The following is a 22,123-nucleotide window of genomic DNA, read 5'->3' on the forward strand; positions in this document are numbered from 1 at the left end:
TGCTAAGCAATACTTTTAAATGCTAAACGATAATTTTCTCTGATGAGAAGAGTAAGCAGTAGGCTTGAGTTTAAACCTTTCCATAAATTTAAAGGGAGTAACACACAATTCCATATGGTACAGTCTGCTTGTTTTTTTTTGCAGGCTGGAAAAAACATTTACTGCACAGTCCTCTAATGCTGTTTCAATGCCTGCAATCTATTTAACATCTATAAAATATTTGAATACATGAAAAGGCAAATCCACAGTATATATTGTAAATAAATGTTTTAAACACAGGGCCAACATTCCAAAAAGGGTTTACCATAATTTAGAGTGCCTCTAAAATCTGCTTAAATACATTGAAAAGTGTAGTTCACCTGCGGGTTAACTGCCTCCCACTTCTGCCTCTTTGCAGCTTTCAAATGGGGGTCCCTGACCCAGGCATCGAGAAAATTATTGCTCTGTGAAGTTACCATTTCATTACTTTTGATTACTTATCCGTCTGTTCAGAACCTCTCCTATTTATCTTCCAGTCTCAAATTCAAATCACTGCATGGTTTATCTGTAGTAATAAGTCAAATCAACTGGACTTGCTGTATTTTTTTTTTCTTCTTGAAGACGGTTCGCCAGTCATCCAACTTGCTTTCTCCATTCTGAATTGAGAAAGCCGGTTGGATGACTGGCGAAATGTCTTCAAGAAATAAAGAAACACAGCAAGTCCAGTTGATTTGACTTATTACTACAGATATGACATGGACCTGGATGAATGAGAATCTTTACAAACACACTGCATGGTTGCTAAGGTAAACTGGACCCTAGCAACCAGATAGCTTCCGAAATTCCAAACTGGAAAACTGCTAAACAAAAAGCAAATAAAAAAAAAAAAACAAAACACCACAGTTTAAAAATGAAGACCAAATGCAAACTGTCTAATTTCACTGTCTGGATCATACTAAAATATATTTTAAAAGGTGAAAAACCCTTTTAAAACAGTAAAATGCAAAACTCTACATATTTTTTTTTGCAGTTAATTTTGCATTTCTCTAAGGAGGCACCAAATCCAAGGACACTGTCTGGAATCCACCCAGGAATCTTTAATTAGATTGCGACATCTATTAAGGAAAATTCAATCCAAACCCTTTTTTTCCACATGACTGCATTGATTCACAAAGATAACATTTTTCCACTGAAGCTGATTGTCTGTACAACTTCACTCAGATAAGGATTTGGATTGGTAAGGGGCTGCATTTCCTTAGATGTGGTACAGCCATTAATAATTTCTATGCATATAAACATAAAATTAAAATTAACATTACCCAAATGTACTAACCTAGCAAATGTTAATCCAACACCATTGTCAGAAAACCTGTGCAGAAAGAAAAAAAAAATAGGGTTATTTAGAAATATGAGATAAACTCGTAACACAAACATTAGAAACAAAGTGTCACACTAAATTATGAGGGACCAATGGGATGGACTAAATCTGTAATGCATATTCTTTGCCGATAACCTGTGACAGTCACTCCCTTCAGGAAGAGCTGCTAGCCTAGACATAAAATAATTTGACTTTGGACAAGCCATGCAATTTCCTGGTTTCCAGCATACATAGTAAGCCAAAAGACATGCTATCATTTTTTCTCTTGTCTTTTCTCTGGCAATAGGCACCTACATAAAAAATATATTTGTGAGATTTAAAATAGTTTTCTGTAGTACTGTTGCTTTGTTTAAATACTCAGATTTTACATTTTTTGCCACAGGAAGAGATACATTTTACAGCTGCTTCGTGTAAAGGTGATCACCATGCACATGCAACTGAATACTCTCCAGCTGTTCAGCAACGACCCCCACAGCCAAGAGATTACTAGGGCGAAGGTTCCACAAATATAGCACAAAATGCATATATTGAAAATGGATAAGCGGCAGAGAAATCTGTTCATTAGTACTATGCATGACACTGATTGTAAAACAGATACCAATTCATATTTACCCAGAGTTCTGTATAATAATGTCTCCTCCACGAACCCAAGCACCATGATCATTATTTTTAAAGGCAACAAGGCGGTCAATTACTGCTGCTACTCGAGGTTTATCTGGATCAGCATCCGCATGCGGTCGAAACCTTCATCAGGAAAATGAGAGGAATGCATTATACAAGCTAGTTCTTATCCTATATAATAACATATTACTAACCACTTTAAGAATATTTTCATTCACTCCTTTCAGTCTCTGCCCAATTATCAAGCATTCCCATGCACTGTTGAGCAACAGTACATTTAAAATAAGATGAACAAAAAGAGTGTACTAGCGTAAGCGTAAACATCAAGCACCAAGTTATAAGACTATCTATAAGACCCTAAGGTATACGCGAAAAATGCTACATATTCTGATTGGTCATGTGGGTATAGTGTGTAATGTTATAACAGCACTGACAATATGGTTTTGTGCCACTTAACGGTATGACTGCATGCATGCACTGATGTATGTATGGGTGTCTCAGTATGGACAAACATTTAGGGTCTTATTAAATGCAACAGAATATTATCAGGTGTTTTTTTTCAAACACAAGTGAGCATCTTGTTCTTTTATTCATTTTCAATGAAGGTGAATAACTCATATGTTTATTATAAACAGCAATAGTAAATAAACTAAAAAAGTTGTTGGAGAATATTCCCCTAAGTCACTTGGGTGTGCCAAAATGTTTGGCACCCCTAAGTGACTTTAATCGCTTACCTTGTACCCTTTGCTGGTGCCCCTGTTAAGAGAGAACAGCACCAGCCTGGGGTAGCTGCAAGCACATCCTTCTTCCATGTTGGCGCGCTTGCGCATTAAAGTGAAGAGCCAAACTTTAACAACAAAGTCAGCTTTTCACTCTAATGCGCATGCACTGGCCCAGGGATTTTGCTGCAGAAGAAAGAAAGCGCTCGATACAGGTACCCTGGGCTGGTGCAATTTTCTCCTAACAGGGGCACCAGCCCCTTATTGTCATTTGTTTCTCTTCTGTGTCCTAGAATGGGACATAGCCAGATCCAGATTCTGGCTCAGCTGCGGCCTCTCACATTCATTTAAATCTGCTTGTTTAGCTGATGGTTAGCCACATGGACGGCCAAAATCAGAGCATATACATGCAGTCACTTAATATTGCTTCTATCCATGTGATGAGCAATAAGTATGACAGAAAAGGAGTATACATTGTTCTATAATCTGTATCTGATACATAGGGGCAGATTTATTAAAGTGTGAAATTAGAGCTCACTGCCCACTTTCTATTCATTCCTACGGGATTTTTAGAAGTGTGTTAAAAATGATTCTAAAAATCCCACTGAAATGAATAGAAAGTGGTTAATTTTTCTCTCTTTGCCTAATTTCACACTTTGATTGATGTGCCCCACATAAAAGTCACTACAGATGTCATTATCCACATAAACCTGTTGGTTGGATCATATATAATTTGCACTGTGGTTACTGAATATAACAGAGGTATATACTGTATTATTGCTACCTATTCTGCACTTCTAGGTTTATATTGTGCATAAGAGTTTGTTCAAAGTTTTGCATTTTTATTGTACAACCAATCGGAAAGCTAAAGTTTGGACTGATGGCTTTGAATGGTAAAGGTGTATCCATGATATAAATCCAGCATTTGCGATGGTATAGAAAGTAACAGATATATAATATGAGATATTCAAACATTTCTGGTTAAAGGAGGCTTTCCTGGCTGGCCCATTGTCTTTTTTTATCTTGACTGGCTTTTTTTCTTCCGTAAAATTGCTCTTAATAAATGTATATTTAATATGCTCTTCTGTTTCCTGCCTTTGAAGCATTAATGATTCAATTCATGCAGCAATGGTTCAGTGCACATGGCAGACTTGTCAGAAAGAGACAATTCTTTACACATATTTACTAGAAGAAGAAGATCCTTAGTAAAATCCAAGTACAAAACCATTGTTTTCAAATACACACACTAATATTTGTTGTGAAAAAAAAAAGTATACTTTACTTCCCCCCTTATTTTATTATATATATTTTATATATATATATATATAAAAAAGACCATGATGTAGCTGATGTTTTTTTCTCACCAGTTGAGCTCAGTTTTCTTACATTTAACAGCATACAATGTTGCGCTTTCCTGAGACACAAGTGCTTCAGAATCTCCTGTATATAGTTGTTATATGCCGTATTTTCTGTGTATTTATTCCCTTTTATTTTTACTTTTTTGCAAATTCTTTTGTTTATTCACAACTTTGGTGTTTTCCCCTAATGATTGACTTGTGTTGATGATGTCATTCCCCACTTTTCCCACCCCTGAATGTTAATTAGGCACTGGTTTAGCTGTGTGATTCTCTTTGAAAAAGGCTACTGAGGTAGCCGAAACATTAGTCTTCTCAATAAACACCAGAGTAATTCTATAAGTCCTGTGAGTGCAGATCTCTTCACTGCTGTATCTAATGATTCACTTGGACCTGCACCCAGGCTATTGTGAATGCACTGGTAACAATTGTAGATTCTGTTAGGGCTCTGGCACACAAGGAGATTTGTCGCCGGCGATTTTTAAAAGAGCGATTTGGCGACAAGACGAGCGACAAGACGCCAATGCTAAATCAATGGAAATCGCCAGCGTCAAAACATACGAGGCTACTTCAAATGGCCTGCTGTTTCAAATCGCACACAGACCCTTTTCTGAGCGACTTGAGTAAACATGAGGGGGGGTTAACTGTTGAGTGGTACCATGGGTAGCAGATCGCCTGGAGCTCAACTCGCATGAAATCTCTTCATGGGTATTGTCGTGGCGACTAGTCGCCAAAGCGCCAGGAGGGAAAAAACGCAGGCGACAAATGTCCTCATGTGCCAGAACCCTTAGCAGCCTGCGCAATTTCAATACACAATTACTTAACAGATAAACCCAGAATACAATGGTTTTAGTCAACTTAAATGATTACTGGTCATTTAAATAGAAATTTGTTCTAGTGATCAAAATGGAGTAGAATTTGAAAAGTGTCATGTCTGCCAGTGTTTGGGTTACTTATATAAAATGCTGTGCTTTTTCAGCCAGAGCAGATTCTAACTATTCTCTAAAAAAAAAAAAGTGTAGAGCTGAACAGATGACAGACTCAGCATTGCAAGCAGCACACTAGCGTTTTGGCAGCAATTTTTTCTCTTAATTCCATCCAGTCATGACAGTTATCTTTATATGCATTTATTACAGAGTCCAGGAGGCTGCAGGAGAATACATTTTACACAGGATCATATTAGTCAGGTCATATAGTCATAAATCTGACAAGTTTCACATCCTCTGGTCAGAGTAATTAATGGGAAATTACACAAGTGTCAACTTTTAATTTCATGTAAACATTAAGACTCAAAGATAAATTAATTGAAAGAAAACTAGTTGAATTGTAACGGTTGCCTTTCTATTCTGTCCCTTCTAACTTCAATTTAAGCAAGGTAGTATAGTATGGTTTTTATTTTAAAATATTATGATACATGGCCCACACCTTATTCATGTTTTAGTCTGCCATGCTGTGTTTAGTGGGACCCTCTACAACTAGATGAAAAACTCCAAACTAGAGAGCCATGCAACAAAAATCTTATTTAAAACCTGGAAATATTGAAAAAAATCCATAATTGTCGCAGAATACCACTCTCTATAAGGCAAAGATATCTTAATTGTTTAGGATCAGATAATCATTAAGAACAATGATTTTGGCCTGATAATTTGCAATCGCCTGCAAGATTATAGGAAAACTAAAGCTTAACTAAAGAAGTAGAACCGAAATGTTGTACATTCTGTGCTTTTGTTCCAACCCAAGGCTAGGCTCTGAAGATGCCCCAGTAGCTCCCCATCTTCTTTTTTGCCGATTCCCAGCACATGCTCTGTGCTGCTGTCAGTACTGAGCTTAGGGACCCACTCACAATATACTGTATATATACAATATAATAAAAAATACAGATTATTATTAAATGGCAGCTTTGAAACCAGTGCAATTTGCATCAAAATGTAATAATCAGCCCTGTAGCACCAGTTTCTATGACAAAGTAGCTTATGACTTTCCCCTCAGGTTCACCTGAGGAAGGCTGGTCATACCAGAACATGTAGTGCTGAGAATGCTGCAACAGCAGTCACTATAGGAAAATCATAAGCTACTCATCTGCACTCTGGGTTATCTTTTTCAAAGTACTTTGAAGTTTTGCAACCAGCACAGGGTTGCTGCCTGCCGAGAAGCACGTATACAATTGACACAAGGACTGATCAATGTGTGAGTAATATCTAGGACAGACAAACTTCATTTTCTGTTTGATAATTTGCTAGGATCCCTAAGCTTAGCTTTTTAACAGCTGCACACTGAGCATGAGAGTCACTGAAACTTCTGACAAATTCCAAGATGGGGAGCTCCTGTGATTTAAAGGCCTGGATCATTGCTGCTATTGAGATGTTGGACCTTAAGACTGGTGGAATAAGTTCAGTATTTAAAAACTGGCATTTCTAGTCATAATTATTTAAGGGTATATAATTTTAAACTAATTGCATAAAGCTGCCTATGCATGACACCAGCAATGCTGAATATACTTGCTAAGTTTATAAATAAAAATTTTACATTAATATAACAATAACACATTGTTAAGGTTGTGACATTCTTCAAAAATGTCCGTGCCAGGTCCAAGCTACACCATTTATGAATAAGCTGTATGGGCAGAAACCAGGTGGTTCAGAAGACTATGCCTTTGTGACAAGGCTTCTAACACCCCTATTTTATTACAATTAAGTTGTCTATTTAAGTAATAAAATTGCCTATGTTACCGTTGCCACCTATTGCAGAAGCATTGAATATTGTAAAAGTAGCATTGTGCCAACTTAGGCAAAAGGTCCCTTATTTAAAACAATATCAAATTGATTCAGATATGATTGCTCACCTTGCACTGTTGTCCAAACATAAGTACTCTCTTGGATCTTCAGAGCTGGCATTTACAGTCTTAACACCTTTATCGATGAATAACCCTGCCTGAAGAATATAATTTACATATTTTCATCAATTATTATACTGCTTATTTTTTAATACGCATGGTTACACGTTTAATTATGTATTCAATGACTAAAGGAAACCCAGTTTTAAATGTGTATCAAGAAATTTAGTGAGTGCTCCACTAACTCTTTCTCACTTTAAAATAAAGAGCTAACATGGGTAAACACAACTGTGAACTGGCGCACAAAGAATACAATTGGCAATTGTTCTTGTTATTACAATTTTGCTTAGAAATGTGTTACCTTAAAATTTGAATGCACTCTGTTGTTATAAAACATGCCCAGAGGAGTGAGTTCTGCTTTGGTTTCTGGATAAATTCCATGGGAATCACCTGTTGACATCTTGTGGAAGACATACCATATCCCAGCATCCTTGAGTTTAAAAAAATAAATAAATAAATAAAATTCATAATGCTTTTAGGTGTTATTTGGTAAGGACCTAATGCTAGGAAGAGGTATTACTTCTAAAAGAATGTAGGTTGCTTGATCCTTAGTATCAGTTGGTATTTGCAAAAATCATCTTTATAGGATTAAAAATATTTTTTATCTGTCACAAACAGCATCAAACAAGTCAGGGGTTTCAGAGCTCTGAAATATCTTAGAGAGGTTATAATCTTTAATAATGTAACTGAGAGATCTGGTCAAGGGAATTCATGCATCTTTCTGCAAGAGACAAGTTTCAACAAATGACAGAGCTATTATATAGTATTTTTTTATTGTTATTAATAGCTGTGCGTTGAAAGCAAGAATTCACTTTCTGGCCTTTGTGAAATGACACTTGCTCAGAAATATCAATCATCTCATCCCAAAGTGAGGGAGAGTAGCCATGACACATAAAACACCACTAGTGGCTATCTCTCAACAATAGCATCCTTATGATTTTGCCATGTAATAGAAGATCTTAGCTGTTTTATAGAGGAGGATAAAAGCATGTAGGATCATAGGTCATAACAGAATGCAGGACACAGGAAGCAATACAGTGAGATCTCTGTTCTATTAACACTTCAACTGTATATTAAAGCCATAGAAAAAAAAACAGTGAATAGTCAAATCTCAGATTCTTAACAATGTGTTACTATCTGGAAAGCATCTGAGAAAGATACATTACTGGGTCTAAAACAGCATGAATTCCACATGGCTGGTAAAAAGAAAAGAATTGCACAGATGTTTGGAGAAATGGAGGGGAAACAGTACAATATGGAAATTAAGAAATTTCAGTTTGTATGAATGAAACAGCACTAAATTTCTAAATCATCCTATTTAAGACAGAAAATAGAACAAAGCACAGAAGATGTAAATGGCATTAATGAGAAGCTGCAGCATGCTGACCCCTATGCACATGTGGCAGAGCTATAACTGAGCATTTAAGACAAACGCAGTAGAAAATTCAGAGAAAACCTGCCCTTCTTATTTCACTTTCTGACCAACTAACAAATTCATTGTTGCCCCACTGCTCTACCAACCTACCACCTCTGCAGTGAGTCGCTGCCACAAAAAAAAAAAAAAAAACACTTGTTATAAAGAGAAGAACAAACTTTTGCCAACAAACTGGAAATATTCTGATATTTTGGTAGTTTTCCCCACTGCCTTCATTGTTTGTCCTTAAAAGAGAAATTTGTTTGAAAATTTCAGTGGCTAACATTTTCAAACAACACTTAATGCCAAAAGAAATTTGTGGGGGGGATTTAGTCTGTTCTGAGGCCAGTAAAACACTTGATAGTCACTATGTGTACCATTGGTCTAAAATGTTGTAATTCAATGCATATGGAATATGGAAGAGAATATACAGAGAAAAGCAAACACTTTACCTGAGACCCAGCAGCTGCATTATTTATTAGGTTGTTTTTAGGATTAGCAATCCAAAAGGTGGAAACAGCCCTGAAATCAGGAAAGATTAAAATTAAGTTTATATTAAAAAAAACAGCGCCAGTTATAAACTGGGTTAACACTTCAGAAAATCAGAAAAAAATGCCTTATTTTTGCACACAAAAAAAAAACAACCCCAACCCACGCATAGCGTCCATTCTGGCACTAGGAGCTTTTCTAATTAAGATAGTATTACTGTCATAACAGATCCCTTTTCTATGTTTATTGGCATGAGCTGTGTTGTATTGGGTCACAAGATAAATGGCACAAAAGTACCACTGGATTTTAAAACCATTTAAAGGTACTTTAAACCTCTGTTCATTGATTATGTTATACACGCTTTCATCTTTTCCCTGGAATTCTGAAGGTTAAACTCTGCTCTTGCCATTTATAAAATTACATTTGTGCTTATATAGATAATTGGAAATGTGATTTTACATGTGATGTTTTTAGCAAGCTGGTGGAGGCAAACTTTCCACTGCATGACTCACTGTTTGCAGTGTTATCACAGGAGCATTAATGAATACGGTTAAAGGCCTGTCTCTGCCAGTCTTGCTGCATATACAGCTAAAGGCTAGGATTCACTAAAGATGGCACATTGCTACTTATCACTTATATGTAACAGATAAAAAAGTCCAGTAATACAGATTTTAAAGGGACAACATATTCCTATGAGTTTAGTGAATAAGGTTTGAGCTGAACAAACTATGATTTCAGTCACAAAATAATCTATGGGATATTTCGAGGAAGACAATTAGATTACCAAAGCACAGATAATCCCCCTGCATTCTGTACTTCAGTTATCTGTGCCCTGGTAATCTAATAATTGACACCACAAGGATCCAGCATGGAGTAGCTTCAGTCTTCCAGTTTCCCTTGTTTAGTTCAAGATATAACAGAAAAGGTGGATAGTGCAGTGTCATATTGCACAACAAATATAACCTAAGCAAAACTGTGCTCGTCCTGCTAAAAAAAAAAAAAATAAACCAAATTTTATTTTTAGGCATGGAAGCACTCCAGTATCACTTTTATTTTTCCAATACAGTTATTGCCTAAGTACAGCATTAAAGGCTTTGCCCCAGGCAGATCAAAATCATGTGCTTCCTGCATGCAGATTTCTAGGGAAATGGAGAATTTAGATGGAAAATACAGGAAACGGGATAGGGGGAAAAAATAAGTCAATTTGAAAAGAAAAATACTGCCTAGCTTTGGGAACTCTAACTTTCCAACAGTACTAAATGTTCAGAGGACTGGAAAGAAATGTGATCCTTAGAAAATGCTGAATTAACCTGGAAAGAAATTTAAGGCCAAAAAAACTTTTCTTGGAAGACTATCAAAAGGTCGGAACCAACGCACCAGGCAAAGCTTGGTTCTGCAGATTTCTAAGAAACATGAATAATATGTTTTGAAAGGTTCTTATATGCTGCATGTGCAAACTGTCCAACAAATGATTAATATGCCTACATCTGGCTTGTGCACTTCAGCTGTTGTGGAACTACAACTTTTACTAAAACAGGTGGCACAATGCTGAAAATTATAAAGTTCATATGCTTGCCTCTTTTTGACATAAAATAAAAGTTCTTATACTCTACTTAAAAGTAAATTCTAGACTGCACATTTTTTTTTAAAAAAGCCTAAAGGTCAAGTTAAGAAATAAATCATAATTTGTACTTGTGCAATGTAGAGAGATATCTGAACAACTTCTCACTAATTCAGAATGGGAGAATATTCTCTATACTGCAACCCCAGTAAAGGTAGAAGTTTTGAGTGATACTCTTACATGCAGTCAGTTGCTGGGTTAGGAATGTAGTTCCCATAGACTTTGTCCCGAATGCTCACACACATGCTGTTATTTCGGTCTGTCGGTAATAAAGTGCCTGGTTTGGTAACCAGTCCAAGGTTGTGAAACAGAGTGTTTCTTTGTTCAATGCCATCTTCCAAGAAGAAACAGTGCCCTAGGGTGTCATAGCCAATGGTGTCTTTAATCTGCAAGAACAGAGGTTGATTAAGGCAAATAAGGATATTAATGTTGCAGAAAGTAAAAATGAGAATTTGCTTTTTAATTATTCAACCAATTCATTTTTTTTTGCACTTTATTTGTGCTATCCCTATTATGCGATCCACCATTAGAGTGCAGATGCATACAGTTGGATCTGGGGCAGGACAAATATGGTATCTGCTCTGTCTCCTTTCATTTTAATTGCTTTAGCTTCTCTTTATTCCTTTAACAGCTCTCTTTTTTCCTCCTGTTGTATCACAGCCAATTCTTACCATAAGCCTATATTTTGCTTTTCATCACTTCCCACTCACCCATCTCTATGTTTCCTGCCTCTCCTTTCTTGCCATTCTGTCTCTACTGCTGACAACCTTTTAAGCTCATACTCTGGTGATTTAGAGTTCCTGCAGATGCCCTAAGCTTTATACCCCATTTAACAACTGGCCTAGATTTCAGGAAATCAACTGTTACTGGAATTTCTTCCAAAACTATTTCACGCTCTTGAATATTTTTTCAAGCGTTTGTGGAACAATCTCAACAGAAAACTTTGATGATCAAAGGATGCTGTCATTGGCAGGAATTTCTTAAGTAAACAATGTTGTTTTTAGTAATAATTTAATATACTCACAAGCAAACCATTGGTAGCATGGACAGTAATACATCTGGAAAAGCAGTGATGGATAGAGAGTCCACCTACATAGGTATCTGAGCTGTACCCTCCTAGTTCATCAACATCTCCACAAAGGTGAAAGTGAAGAGGGTAATGTCCCATTAACTGCTGACCCATTTTCTTTATTTCCACATTAGACAGATGAACAGATGTGAAATTTCTTAGAATCTGCAAATATGGAATTTACATATGAACTAAATGACTGCAAAAGGATTAATAAAAAAAGTCAAAGTATGTTGTTTATAGACTAAAACTGGGGAGAAAATGCAAGTTTTCTAAAATTTGCTGTGTGTTTCAGATTCTCTAGTTCAAGTCTGTAATAAAGCATAATTGCTTGAAAGATTTTGCTGTTTTTATTATTGAATAGAATACCCAAATTGCCCTTCCGTTTGCCTGACAAATAAAGAATGAATTGTACAGTTTTATGACTCATTTTCCAGAAGGCATGAGTGAGAAAAGAAGAATGACACGTAGGATGCACGGAAAAGCAGCCCAGTGCAGAAAAACACTTCAAAGGTCAATAAAATCTATTTCATATCGTTCACAATTGCTTATTTATTATTACTGTAAACAAGAGGCTGAACAAACTAGTAGCTGTTAACTAGGGAAAAGAGTGACAGCATGGGGGATACAACATCTGAAATTAAATTGAAAACAAAGGGGAAATTAAACTCTCAAAAAGGGAACATTTTTGTTAAAGGAGAACTAAAGTTTAACTAAAGAAGAAGCCTAGAAATGTTGCACATTATGTTTTGGGCTTCTGTACCAGCCCAAAGCAATCACGGCCCTTTAGCAGGGAAGATCTGTGCCTCCAAAGATGCCCCAGTAGCTCCCCATCTTCTTTTCTGCTGATTCACTGCACATGCTCTGTGCTGCTGTCACTTACTGTATATACACAATATAAGGCTGATTAGAAATTAATACAGATAATAACTACATGGCAGCCAGAAACCAGTGAAATTAGCATAATTTAATAATCAGCCCTGTAGCATCAGCTTATATGACAGGCAAACCTCATTTTCTGCTTGATGATTTGTGACAACCCCTAAGCTCAGCTTCTCAACAGCTGCTCAGAGAACACCAAGCATGTGAATGTCACTGACACATCCAACAGAATGCAAAATAGGGAGCTCTTATAACAGCTGTTAAGACCAGGACCATTATTACTATAAAAATGCTGAAACCTTAGGCTGGTTCAGTATATAAAAATATTCATTTTTAGGGTTTTAGTTCTCCTTTGATAAAATTAGTTCTCTGTTAATAAATTTGGATCTTCTTAAATTCTAAGGATATGACCAGCATGTAGACTGAGCAGAAGCAGGGTTTATAGTCTATCATTCTACCCCTGTTAAAAAGAACTGTGCTGTATCTTTTATATAGGATGGAAAATAAATGTAGAATAAAACTGTAACCAATTACTCAGATTATTATTAATATTCAGATACAGAAGTGCAGAAAGGGGTTGTAAATAGATTTAAAAGAAAAAAAGAACTTTAAAACTACTGTAACAAATATTTAGGCACCTTTCCAATATATATTGCAATCTTAAGGCTAAACTCAAAGAGTGCTTTTGTCGGATGGCATTGGATTCATAAAACGCATCTAACAAGTCAACAAGTATTGTGGGTCACAATATAATGGAACTGATACAAAAATACACTTTTGCAGGGCTGTGTCGGAGTCGGAGGCAATTTTGGGTACCTGGAGTCGGAAAAAAATGAACCGACTCCGACTCCTACTAAATTTAAATGGGAATAAAAAAAAATAAATTTAAAGCAAGTTTAAATGTCCCAATTCACAAACAGTCATAATTAATTACTTCTCTGCTATAAGAATAAAGCCCAGTGCACACAGTGCATAAATGAACACGTTGAGTGACCATGAAGCATGCTTTTCATTGACTGTATGAATGTATAAAATACATTAGCATATTAAAAACAGAGGAGTCGTGGAGTCGGAAGTATCAGAAACTGAGGAGTCGAAGAATTTATCTGCCGACTCCACAGCCCTGCACTTTTGCCATCTGACATGACGCGGCTGTCGGCAGGAAACGCTGCATGCTTCGCCTGCATCCAACAAGATAAAAACCGATTGTGGTGTTTTTGTCATTGAAATACACTGACTGTTGGATGTAGACGCATGACTTTATATGATCAGATATTACATTAAAGCCTATCAGATTCCATCGGATCCTATAAAATCTTGTACAGGTATAGGACCCGTTATCCAGAATGCTCAGGACCAAGGGTATTCCGGATAAGGGGTCTTTCCTTAAGTCTACTAAAAAATCATTAAAACATTAATTTAACCCAATAGGAGTGTTTTGCATCTAATAAGGATTATTTATGTATTAGTTGGGGTCAGTTACAAGGTACTGTTTAATTGCTACAGAGAAAAAGGAATTCAGTTTTCAAATTCTGAGTTATTTGATTAAAATGGAGTCTATGGGAGATATCCGTAATTTGGAGCTTTCTGGATAATGGGTTTCCGGATAAGGGATCCCATACCTGTACTGTTGCCTGTTGCGTGGTGCTGCATGGTGGTCAGATAAGATTGAAACCCACACAATTTGATGAAAAGCACTCATGGAGTTTAGCCCTTAAATTCATGAAAAATCAAGTCATAAGAATTTAGAGATTACATTTTTTAAAAATGATTTCATAATGCAGGAAAAATGCAGTTATCAACATTACTCACCAGCAACCCACATTATTTTAGATAAAAACTATCAGCACAGGGTGTTTTGACTGCCACAGTGCTCCCAGGGAGAATCATGGTGGACAACACGCCCACTCCCATCTGCAGCCACTTCCCATTTGTACAGATAGGAAATGTACTACTTGTGCCAGAAGCAGGCAATATAAAGCAGAGATGGCTTGGGAACTCTTATTTACTGGTGAGCTATTTGAAAACAACACATGCTGATTGGCTGCCATAGCTATTAAAACTGGTGCAGGGGATTATTATGCAAGCTCTTATAATGATGTTTATGGACCTTCTAGAATAAAACAAGATTATGAAAATTTTAGCTATACAATGATAGGGCATTTGTGACCAGTTTAACATGTCTTATTTTTGTATGAAGACATGTATCTCCAAATACATTACAAAAGACAGGAAAGTGATAGCAAGGTATTTACTTGAGATACTTCTTAGTCTGCCCAGTTGGCAACAGACCAGCACGCATGAGACAAAATGCCTGCACATAGGTGTTCAGGTCTTTGCCCAGGGACAGTAGCTATTATTGAATTTAGCAAGCATAAAATTGCCATAGCCCATTAAGGTAAATGATGTTAAGCATGAACTTAAGTTATCCATTATACTGTGCAAGTAAAATCTAGTCACCAGGGAAGCCTTTGACCTATGGCACACAGGGAGATTTTTATGCTTATAAACTAGTGCTACTAGTGCTGTGGGAGACAAATCTCATGAAAATACCTTTGCATTGGCGTCACTGGAAATCTCCATCCCGAAAACATATGAATTGGGTAATGAATTGCCTACTGCTGCTTTTTTCAGAATTACAGGTATGGGACCCATTATCCATCCCCGGGACCCCGGATAAAGGGTCTTTCCGTAATTTGGATCTCCTACTTTAAGTCTGCTAATAAAATTATTTAAACAGTAATTAAACCCAACAGGATTGTTTAGGATCCAGTAAGAATTAATTATATCTTAGTTGGGATCAAGTACAAGGTACTGTTTTATTATTACAGAGAAAAAGGAAACCATTTTTAAAAATGTGAATTATTTGATTACAATGGAGTCTATGGGAGATGGGCTTTCCGTAATTTGGAACTTTCTGGATAACAGGTTTCCGGATAAGGGGTCCAATACCTGTACAGGATTCATATATTTTAAGAAAGATTCTCTTTTGCACCAGTGCAAAAGTATTTTCCAGAGATTAGTTGCCCACTAGCAGTGCAAATCGTTTCGTTTCCTAAAATGCCATAACCCCAAAATATTGGCGCTTTATAAATAAATGTTAATAAAGTAATAATAGAGATGCTAAAACCTGCAGTTCGGGCTTTAGAAGCAAATATCATAACATGTACAAACGTGTTTCTTGTGAGGCACAGAGAAGCTACATTATCAAACCTAAAATAAAATCTTCCCTTTTAAATTCCATGTTATTCCAAGCAACTTTCCAACACACATTAAATCTCTTTCAACACTGGTGATTCTAACTAAAGAAACTTATCAGCAGTCAGCACTCCTCCATCAATACGACATTCCATTGCCTTTCATGCTTCTTCTTAGGACTGTTAATAAGTTGGCTTCTGTTACATAGTTTCAAAAATCAGAACCAGAAATGTAGAGGATGGCAAGAGACGGATGGCAAAGAGATATTGTTTTCAGTGGCAATTATACTTACAAATAACTGTAGAACCACTTGAAATACATTTATTGGATGTTAAAATTATAATTTATTTTATTTAGGCAAAATGTTATTGTTGAGTTTACTATCCATTTCAGTCTATTCCAGCTAAAGCATATGTTTAAAATACAAAACTGCAATATCCAAGAAAGCACTAATAACTTTTATATTTGCAAAATAAAAAATGAAAATAAAAAACAGCGAAAAAGAAATGTGTCAGATACCTTAATGTGCCCCCCAAAAGTGTCATAGCTGAAGAACTGGCACTGGTTATCTCCATAGCAGGTGCTCTCAGTTTCCCCTTGTATTACAATATTCCTTGTAAGGTCTCCAACCTCAGCCCTCATGTCCAAACCATCTGTGATCTCTCCCATGTGGAAATAAAGAGGCTTTTCTAATGACAGAAAACAGAGAAACTATATTAGGGGTTTCAAAGACATAGATTGTGGTCTACCAGTAGATCACTTTAAAGTTTCTAATAGAATCCGAGGCTGGTTGGGAGGGGGTGGCATTTTATTTATGTGTGCAATCTACAAAGTGGGCTGTGTACAAGAAGGGAATTAAAATGTACTGCAATGCTTTTCACATTACACTTGAAGTTGGTACTGCATTTATATACGGGTATGTTGGCACATATATTGCTATATGTATTTGGGTATTAAACATCCAAGTCTATTAGAGATAACTTTCCTGTAATGCTGAGCTTTCTGCATAAGGAATCCCATCTGGATAACGGATCCCATACTTGCAAAAATATAGTTTTGGAACCCTTACTCTGGCTAATTTTTAGTGCCCCTTGCACATGCATAAAGGCCAAGCCTATCACTCAGCATTAATGCAGCTGTAGAAATGCATGCAGGCCTGAGGCCAGCTAAGGAAAGGATACCTACCTTCAGAATCAAAAAGCCCACCTATGTTTTTTTAATTGCTCATATTTGTAGACATGAGCACTTTACAACCCATCTTTTAGACATAAAAAGAATGTCCAATGGCTGGGGTTAGTAAGCCTAGCTTACTATTCATCAAAATTTAAAGAATTGTCAATATATATTGTAAAATTCATTGAGACAAGAACTGTCGTGAATGATGTATAAAAAATCTGAGGAGTATCACAGTGCTATATAAAGAAAAATAATGCTGGTACTACTAATAATAACAATACATTATACAGAACCCACTATAAAAGCAATTTTTCTTGCCATGTAATTTTTATAATTCCCTTTCTAAACCTTTTAGAACAATCAGTAAATTTAAAAATGCAATAAAAAAAACAGGTTTCAGCAAGACTTAGTAAAGAATGATGTACCTTTTACTTTAACTTGGTACTTGCTGCACTCCGGGCATGGAAGGAGAGTAAATTCCTCAGCCTGGTACATTGAGTAGTCAGTACTTGAAACAACAATCTGGTCTCCTGGTTGCCAGGAGCTAACATCGTCCAAGAGATCCAATACAACACCACCCACAGCCTCAACTTGGAAACCAAAAATTGGTTTGCCTGAACAAAAAGATTGGGACAAACGATCAGTAAGACTGGCCAAGTTAAAAGAGTCATAAAATGAAAAAAATGAGCTACAGATGACACATGCAAAGAAACAGAAATCCTCATTTATTGCCAGTTAAAGTATTTATTGGATTAAAGGCAGAAACAAGAGGAAGGTTTTAGAAATGTTAGGCATCCCCCAGTGATTGTAATTGCTTAACTGAAACCCCCGGCTGGAGAAAACTGAACCAGCCCCGGGTAAATGCACGGAAAAAATTTTGAGACCTGGACCTGCAGCCCACAACCTGCAACCCAAACCAGAAACCTGCAGTTTTACCTGCTTGTACCCACTACCCAACCTGACCCAGGACACACTGACCACCATTAAAGAGGAAGTGCTGTTGCTGCAAACTGGAAGTGACATCATCAGAAGTGGGCAGGGGTAAAAAAAAAAAAAAAAAAAACACATTTACAAAATGTTTAAAGGAGTAAAATATAGATAATATAAGATATAGACAAGATCCACTTCTATAACCACATTTGAAAATCCTACCTGCAACCCACAGGTTACCCACTTCTTTTGCAGGTAACCTGTGGGTACCTGACCCCCTGCAGGATTTTATCTTGTGGCAGTATTTAATATAAATTCATTAGTCCTAAAAATGGCTACATGGGACCAACCCTGCATCACAGTGCAAAGTTACATGAAATTATACTGGTTTAGAGGAAATAACTGCATCAAATCAAAATTCCTACCTTCTTTCCATTCACTGTATGCTTTCACAGCAAATTTCTGACCATCCACTGTAGTGAATTCTTTCACAGCTAATGCTTTCCCCCCAGAGCTATGATTTTCATAATCTTTAACGGATTCACTGTAGGAATCGTTTCCTCCGCCAAGCACTCCAACAAAAGCCCAAGCTTGCCTGAAATAAAATTCATTAAAGACATTAATACAGTGTGTACAGTCTATCACCATCATAATAAGCAAGAAAAAACATTTAAAAGGTCTGAAAACTGTTATATAATTTACATACATGCACAAATATGAACACATATGAAATTGGTCTATATCCTACATACTGTAGCTATAGACTTCCATGAGGATACAAACGCACTACAGGAGTATTACTTCTACTGTGTATGGACATATTTCTATGTAGATCTGAGTGTCAAATTTAAAAAGAACTTAATTTGCTTAATTTTTCATACAAGCAGTAAATATGAGACAAGGGAGCACATGGCAAAGGCCAAGTCAACAGAAATCAAACTTGATTTCAATTAAACATAAAAACAAATATAAAAATGTTGATGTTATTTACCTATAGCTTAATCCTCTGACAAGCTTACTTCCAAGAAGATTTTGAATCGTCAGCCGTGTTTCGTCCAACAAGTTTTTTTCAACAGAGTCGCCAACAGCAATAGCAACAATTCGACCAGGCTTTATTGCTTTAAGATATTCCTGGAACTTCTTGCTCTCATTTTGATGTACATAAGTATCAAATCTTTCTGATTCTAGTACTTGTGCAGTATCTTGATCAATAACTCTCACATTCATACCTCTGACGAAAGAACGTTCAAAACTATAAGATCCAGATATAAGACCTAATGAATGTAAGGACTTTGTTAACAATGTCCAAGATAATTTGCTTGATCCATGCAATTCCAGTGTTCCACCTGCTGATACACCAATGAACTTCTTGCCAAAAACTGGCACATGATCTCCTTCATCTGATTTACCATATAAGATAATATTTGCTTTGGATTTATAACGGCATTTCTCTGCTCCAATATGAAGCGCACCACCATCCTTTATCAGGATAAAACGAGTTCTTAAAGTAATATTTTTGGAGCCATTGTCTTCAAAAACTAGCTGCCCTGCAAAAAGAGAGATCTATAAGTAAATAAAGTAGAATATGTCTGACTACAGACAGAAATAAAACTAAACTTTTTCTCTCATTTTTCTAAAGTGCTCACAATTTGGTTTAAAGAAAATTACACAAAAAAAACCATAAAAATTCTGACCTGTACAGGAAAACTCAATTTTAAAGAATTAAATCTTTTACAACCTTTTATGAATACAATTTTTTTGAAACCATTTTGGAAATAAAAGCATTTTTTGCACGTCTTTACATTTTTTTTTTTTTTTTTTTTTTTTTTTTTTGCAGTATTCTCACACCTTCCTTTAATGGCACTTTTCCTTTAAAAACTGGACTTTTGGACTGGGAAACCTCTCCTCTATTAAAGCTACAGTGGGTAGAGGATCAGCCTGTGAGATCAATGCTTTCATTAGAACACACTTTTCCCAGGAAATGCAACCATGAAAGAAGATTGCAGTCTATAAAAAAAAAAAAATAATGTTATTTAGGCCCATCATATGGGGCTAGCCTTGAAGTGGTAGACAGCCTGCCAATGTTATGACCATAACCTTGTAAATAAAATGTAAATGTTTGCAATTCTACATATACTAAATTAATAATAAAACATTGTATCAGGTAATGTGCATTAATGATACGATATTTAATTGTTTTCTAGCAACTTGGACATCAAATCACAAGTTGATGAATAAAACAAAGATGCCTAGGTCTAGTAACCCTTGCTTCTGCACAGCAGTCTGACAGATGCAATCTGCTAATTGGCTGCTATGGGTTTCAAAAAATGAAGAAAACTCTGTAAAGGCATCACCTTACAAGTGTCTAATTGGTTGTTATGATTACAGCCATCTTTTATAACATTTATCATATGTTTTTCAAATACACATTCAATTACTGTATCTAAAGCTATTCCTAGACAAATGACAATAAACACCCACCCCCGTCTTGTATAGTTATAGAGTGCACTGTTGCATCTGATTGCAAGCGAAAAAGGTCTCCTTTCTTAATGATCACTTTCTTTGTTGCATCGTGTCCAGGATTCCAGTTGGTAAGAATATAATTCTGATCCGGACAGTTTTCTAAAATAAAGACAAACATAAACATTATTATACTTTATAAACTCAATGTAAAACTCGTCAGTTTTTTAGAGAGTATTTTAAAATCCTATGCACTTCATTTTCTGATTTTATGACACCTAAGAAACAGGCCTTTTCATTGTATAATAACTTGGTTTCATGAATAAGAAAAAAGACAGTCTTAAACAGATGGTTAAGAAAAGCAAGAACTACCAACATTCCTAGCCAGTATACCCTTTCTGCAAATTCAAGTTGTAAGTAACACAACTGTTAGTGCCCCCTTAACCAATATTTCAATATTTAAACAATATTTCATGTTCCAATGCATTTTGTCAGTGAATGCAGGATGCTATAGCAGCTGAGGAAGTGACATGGATAACAGTTCCTACTGACTTCTTTTCATATCCCTCTGTGTTGTGAATCATACCCCTATTCAGCCAATGGGCTAACAGATCGGATATCCTAAAGTGCTGGACAAAGTATGGCCTCCTTTAGACATTAAATAGCATATTGGTTTAGAGCTGGAGATAAAAATTACTTGTTTATGACAACAAGATTGAAAGTGGAATGACATATTACATCCTAATGTTTAATGGTCTTTCTCCCAACAAACACCAACCAACCCAAAGAGTTTACTCTCATTATCTGCTCAGTGTCACACATTAGGACAACAGAACTTTTTGGGTATTTTGCCTGTTAAATAAACACAGCATTAAAATGTTTAGGTATAGTTCTAAAAGCCAGTAGGAACAATTATGATGCAATATTTGTCTGAAAACATCCAGCAATGGGAGGGGGGGGCTATTTCTGAAGTTATAATGCCACATCTCCTGGCAAAAAGCTGTAAAATCCCCATGTGCCACATTAAAAAAAAGTTAATTTTTTTTCTTCACTGGAGGCGTTAAATAAATAAGTATATTAAAAAGATGCACACAGTATTTGATATTTTAAAATAAACCATGATTATCATTTATATACATAGCAAAAAATGGACAATGTAAAAAAGGATTAACAGTAACAGAAAAAAAGGAGGCAGAAAGGATTTGAGATCTTTGCAGGCTTTGCAGCCAAACCCAGAGTTCCACAACTAGTGGCAAGTTAACAAACTGATGGACAATATAAGGCAGCTGGGAATTACTACATATAATTGATTATGTATGTTGCTGTAGGAGTTGGGTTGGAAATGTTAAGATTTATTATGCAAAATAACACAAATGGCTTTATTCATAATGAAGTCTTACATTTATGAGTTTAAACTTATCTCTGCTTAACTCTACATTAGGTTGTTCCATTAACATCTGTATTTTATACAGTACAACAAAACTCTGCATATGGACTTTACAATACTACAATGGGAATCAAACTGTTGATTAAAAGAGACCTAGAGTCTACCTAAACGTAGGGCATAAATGTTGAACATTATGTATTATGGTTCTGTACCAGCCCAAGGCAACCACAGCCCTTTATCAGTAAAGATCTGTGCCTGCAAAGATGCACCCCATAGCTCCACATCTTCTTTTCTGCCAATTCACTGCACATGCTCTGTGCTGCTGTTTGTTACTGAGCTTAGGGACCCACTCACAATATACTGTATACCGTATATAGAATATAAATGTCACACTATAAGGCCGATTAGTACTTAACACAGATATGTAGCTCTCATGCATATGGTGCAAATGGGAGGTGCGTGGATCTATTGGGAATAGGGCGGATTCCACCTAGTTAATTTTGAGGCCTAAGTAATGGGTATGGGTATTTATAATTTGGGCTGCCTCAAGTT

General features: G+C 36.2%; 1 protein-coding gene across 2 annotated transcripts in view; it reads right to left on the bottom strand.

Annotated features, from left to right (window-relative positions):
* cemip2 (cell migration inducing hyaluronidase 2) overlaps positions 1-22,123 on the bottom strand; it is a 112,892-nt gene that overhangs the window by 16,839 nt on the left and 73,930 nt on the right. For both annotated transcript variants that reach the window (XM_012971706.3, XM_002935585.5), the window contains exons 3-14: positions 20,206-20,346; positions 18,716-19,271; positions 18,150-18,319; positions 17,220-17,408; positions 16,138-16,307; positions 11,494-11,703; positions 10,650-10,855; positions 8,812-8,881; positions 7,247-7,375; positions 6,895-6,983; positions 1,970-2,101; positions 1,313-1,348 (exon numbers count right to left, since the gene is read on the bottom strand). In XM_012971706.3, the coding sequence (XP_012827160.1) occupies positions 1,313-1,348; positions 1,970-2,101; positions 6,895-6,983; positions 7,247-7,375; positions 8,812-8,881; positions 10,650-10,855; positions 11,494-11,703; positions 16,138-16,307; positions 17,220-17,408; positions 18,150-18,319; positions 18,716-19,271; positions 20,206-20,346 (2,098 nt within the window). The remainder of the gene's footprint in view (positions 1-1,312; positions 1,349-1,969; positions 2,102-6,894; positions 6,984-7,246; positions 7,376-8,811; positions 8,882-10,649; positions 10,856-11,493; positions 11,704-16,137; positions 16,308-17,219; positions 17,409-18,149; positions 18,320-18,715; positions 19,272-20,205; positions 20,347-22,123) is intronic.

This window comes from Xenopus tropicalis, chromosome 1 (genome assembly GCF_000004195.4).
Source record: "Xenopus tropicalis strain Nigerian chromosome 1, UCB_Xtro_10.0, whole genome shotgun sequence".
Taxonomy (NCBI): Eukaryota; Metazoa; Chordata; class Amphibia; order Anura; family Pipidae; genus Xenopus; species Xenopus tropicalis.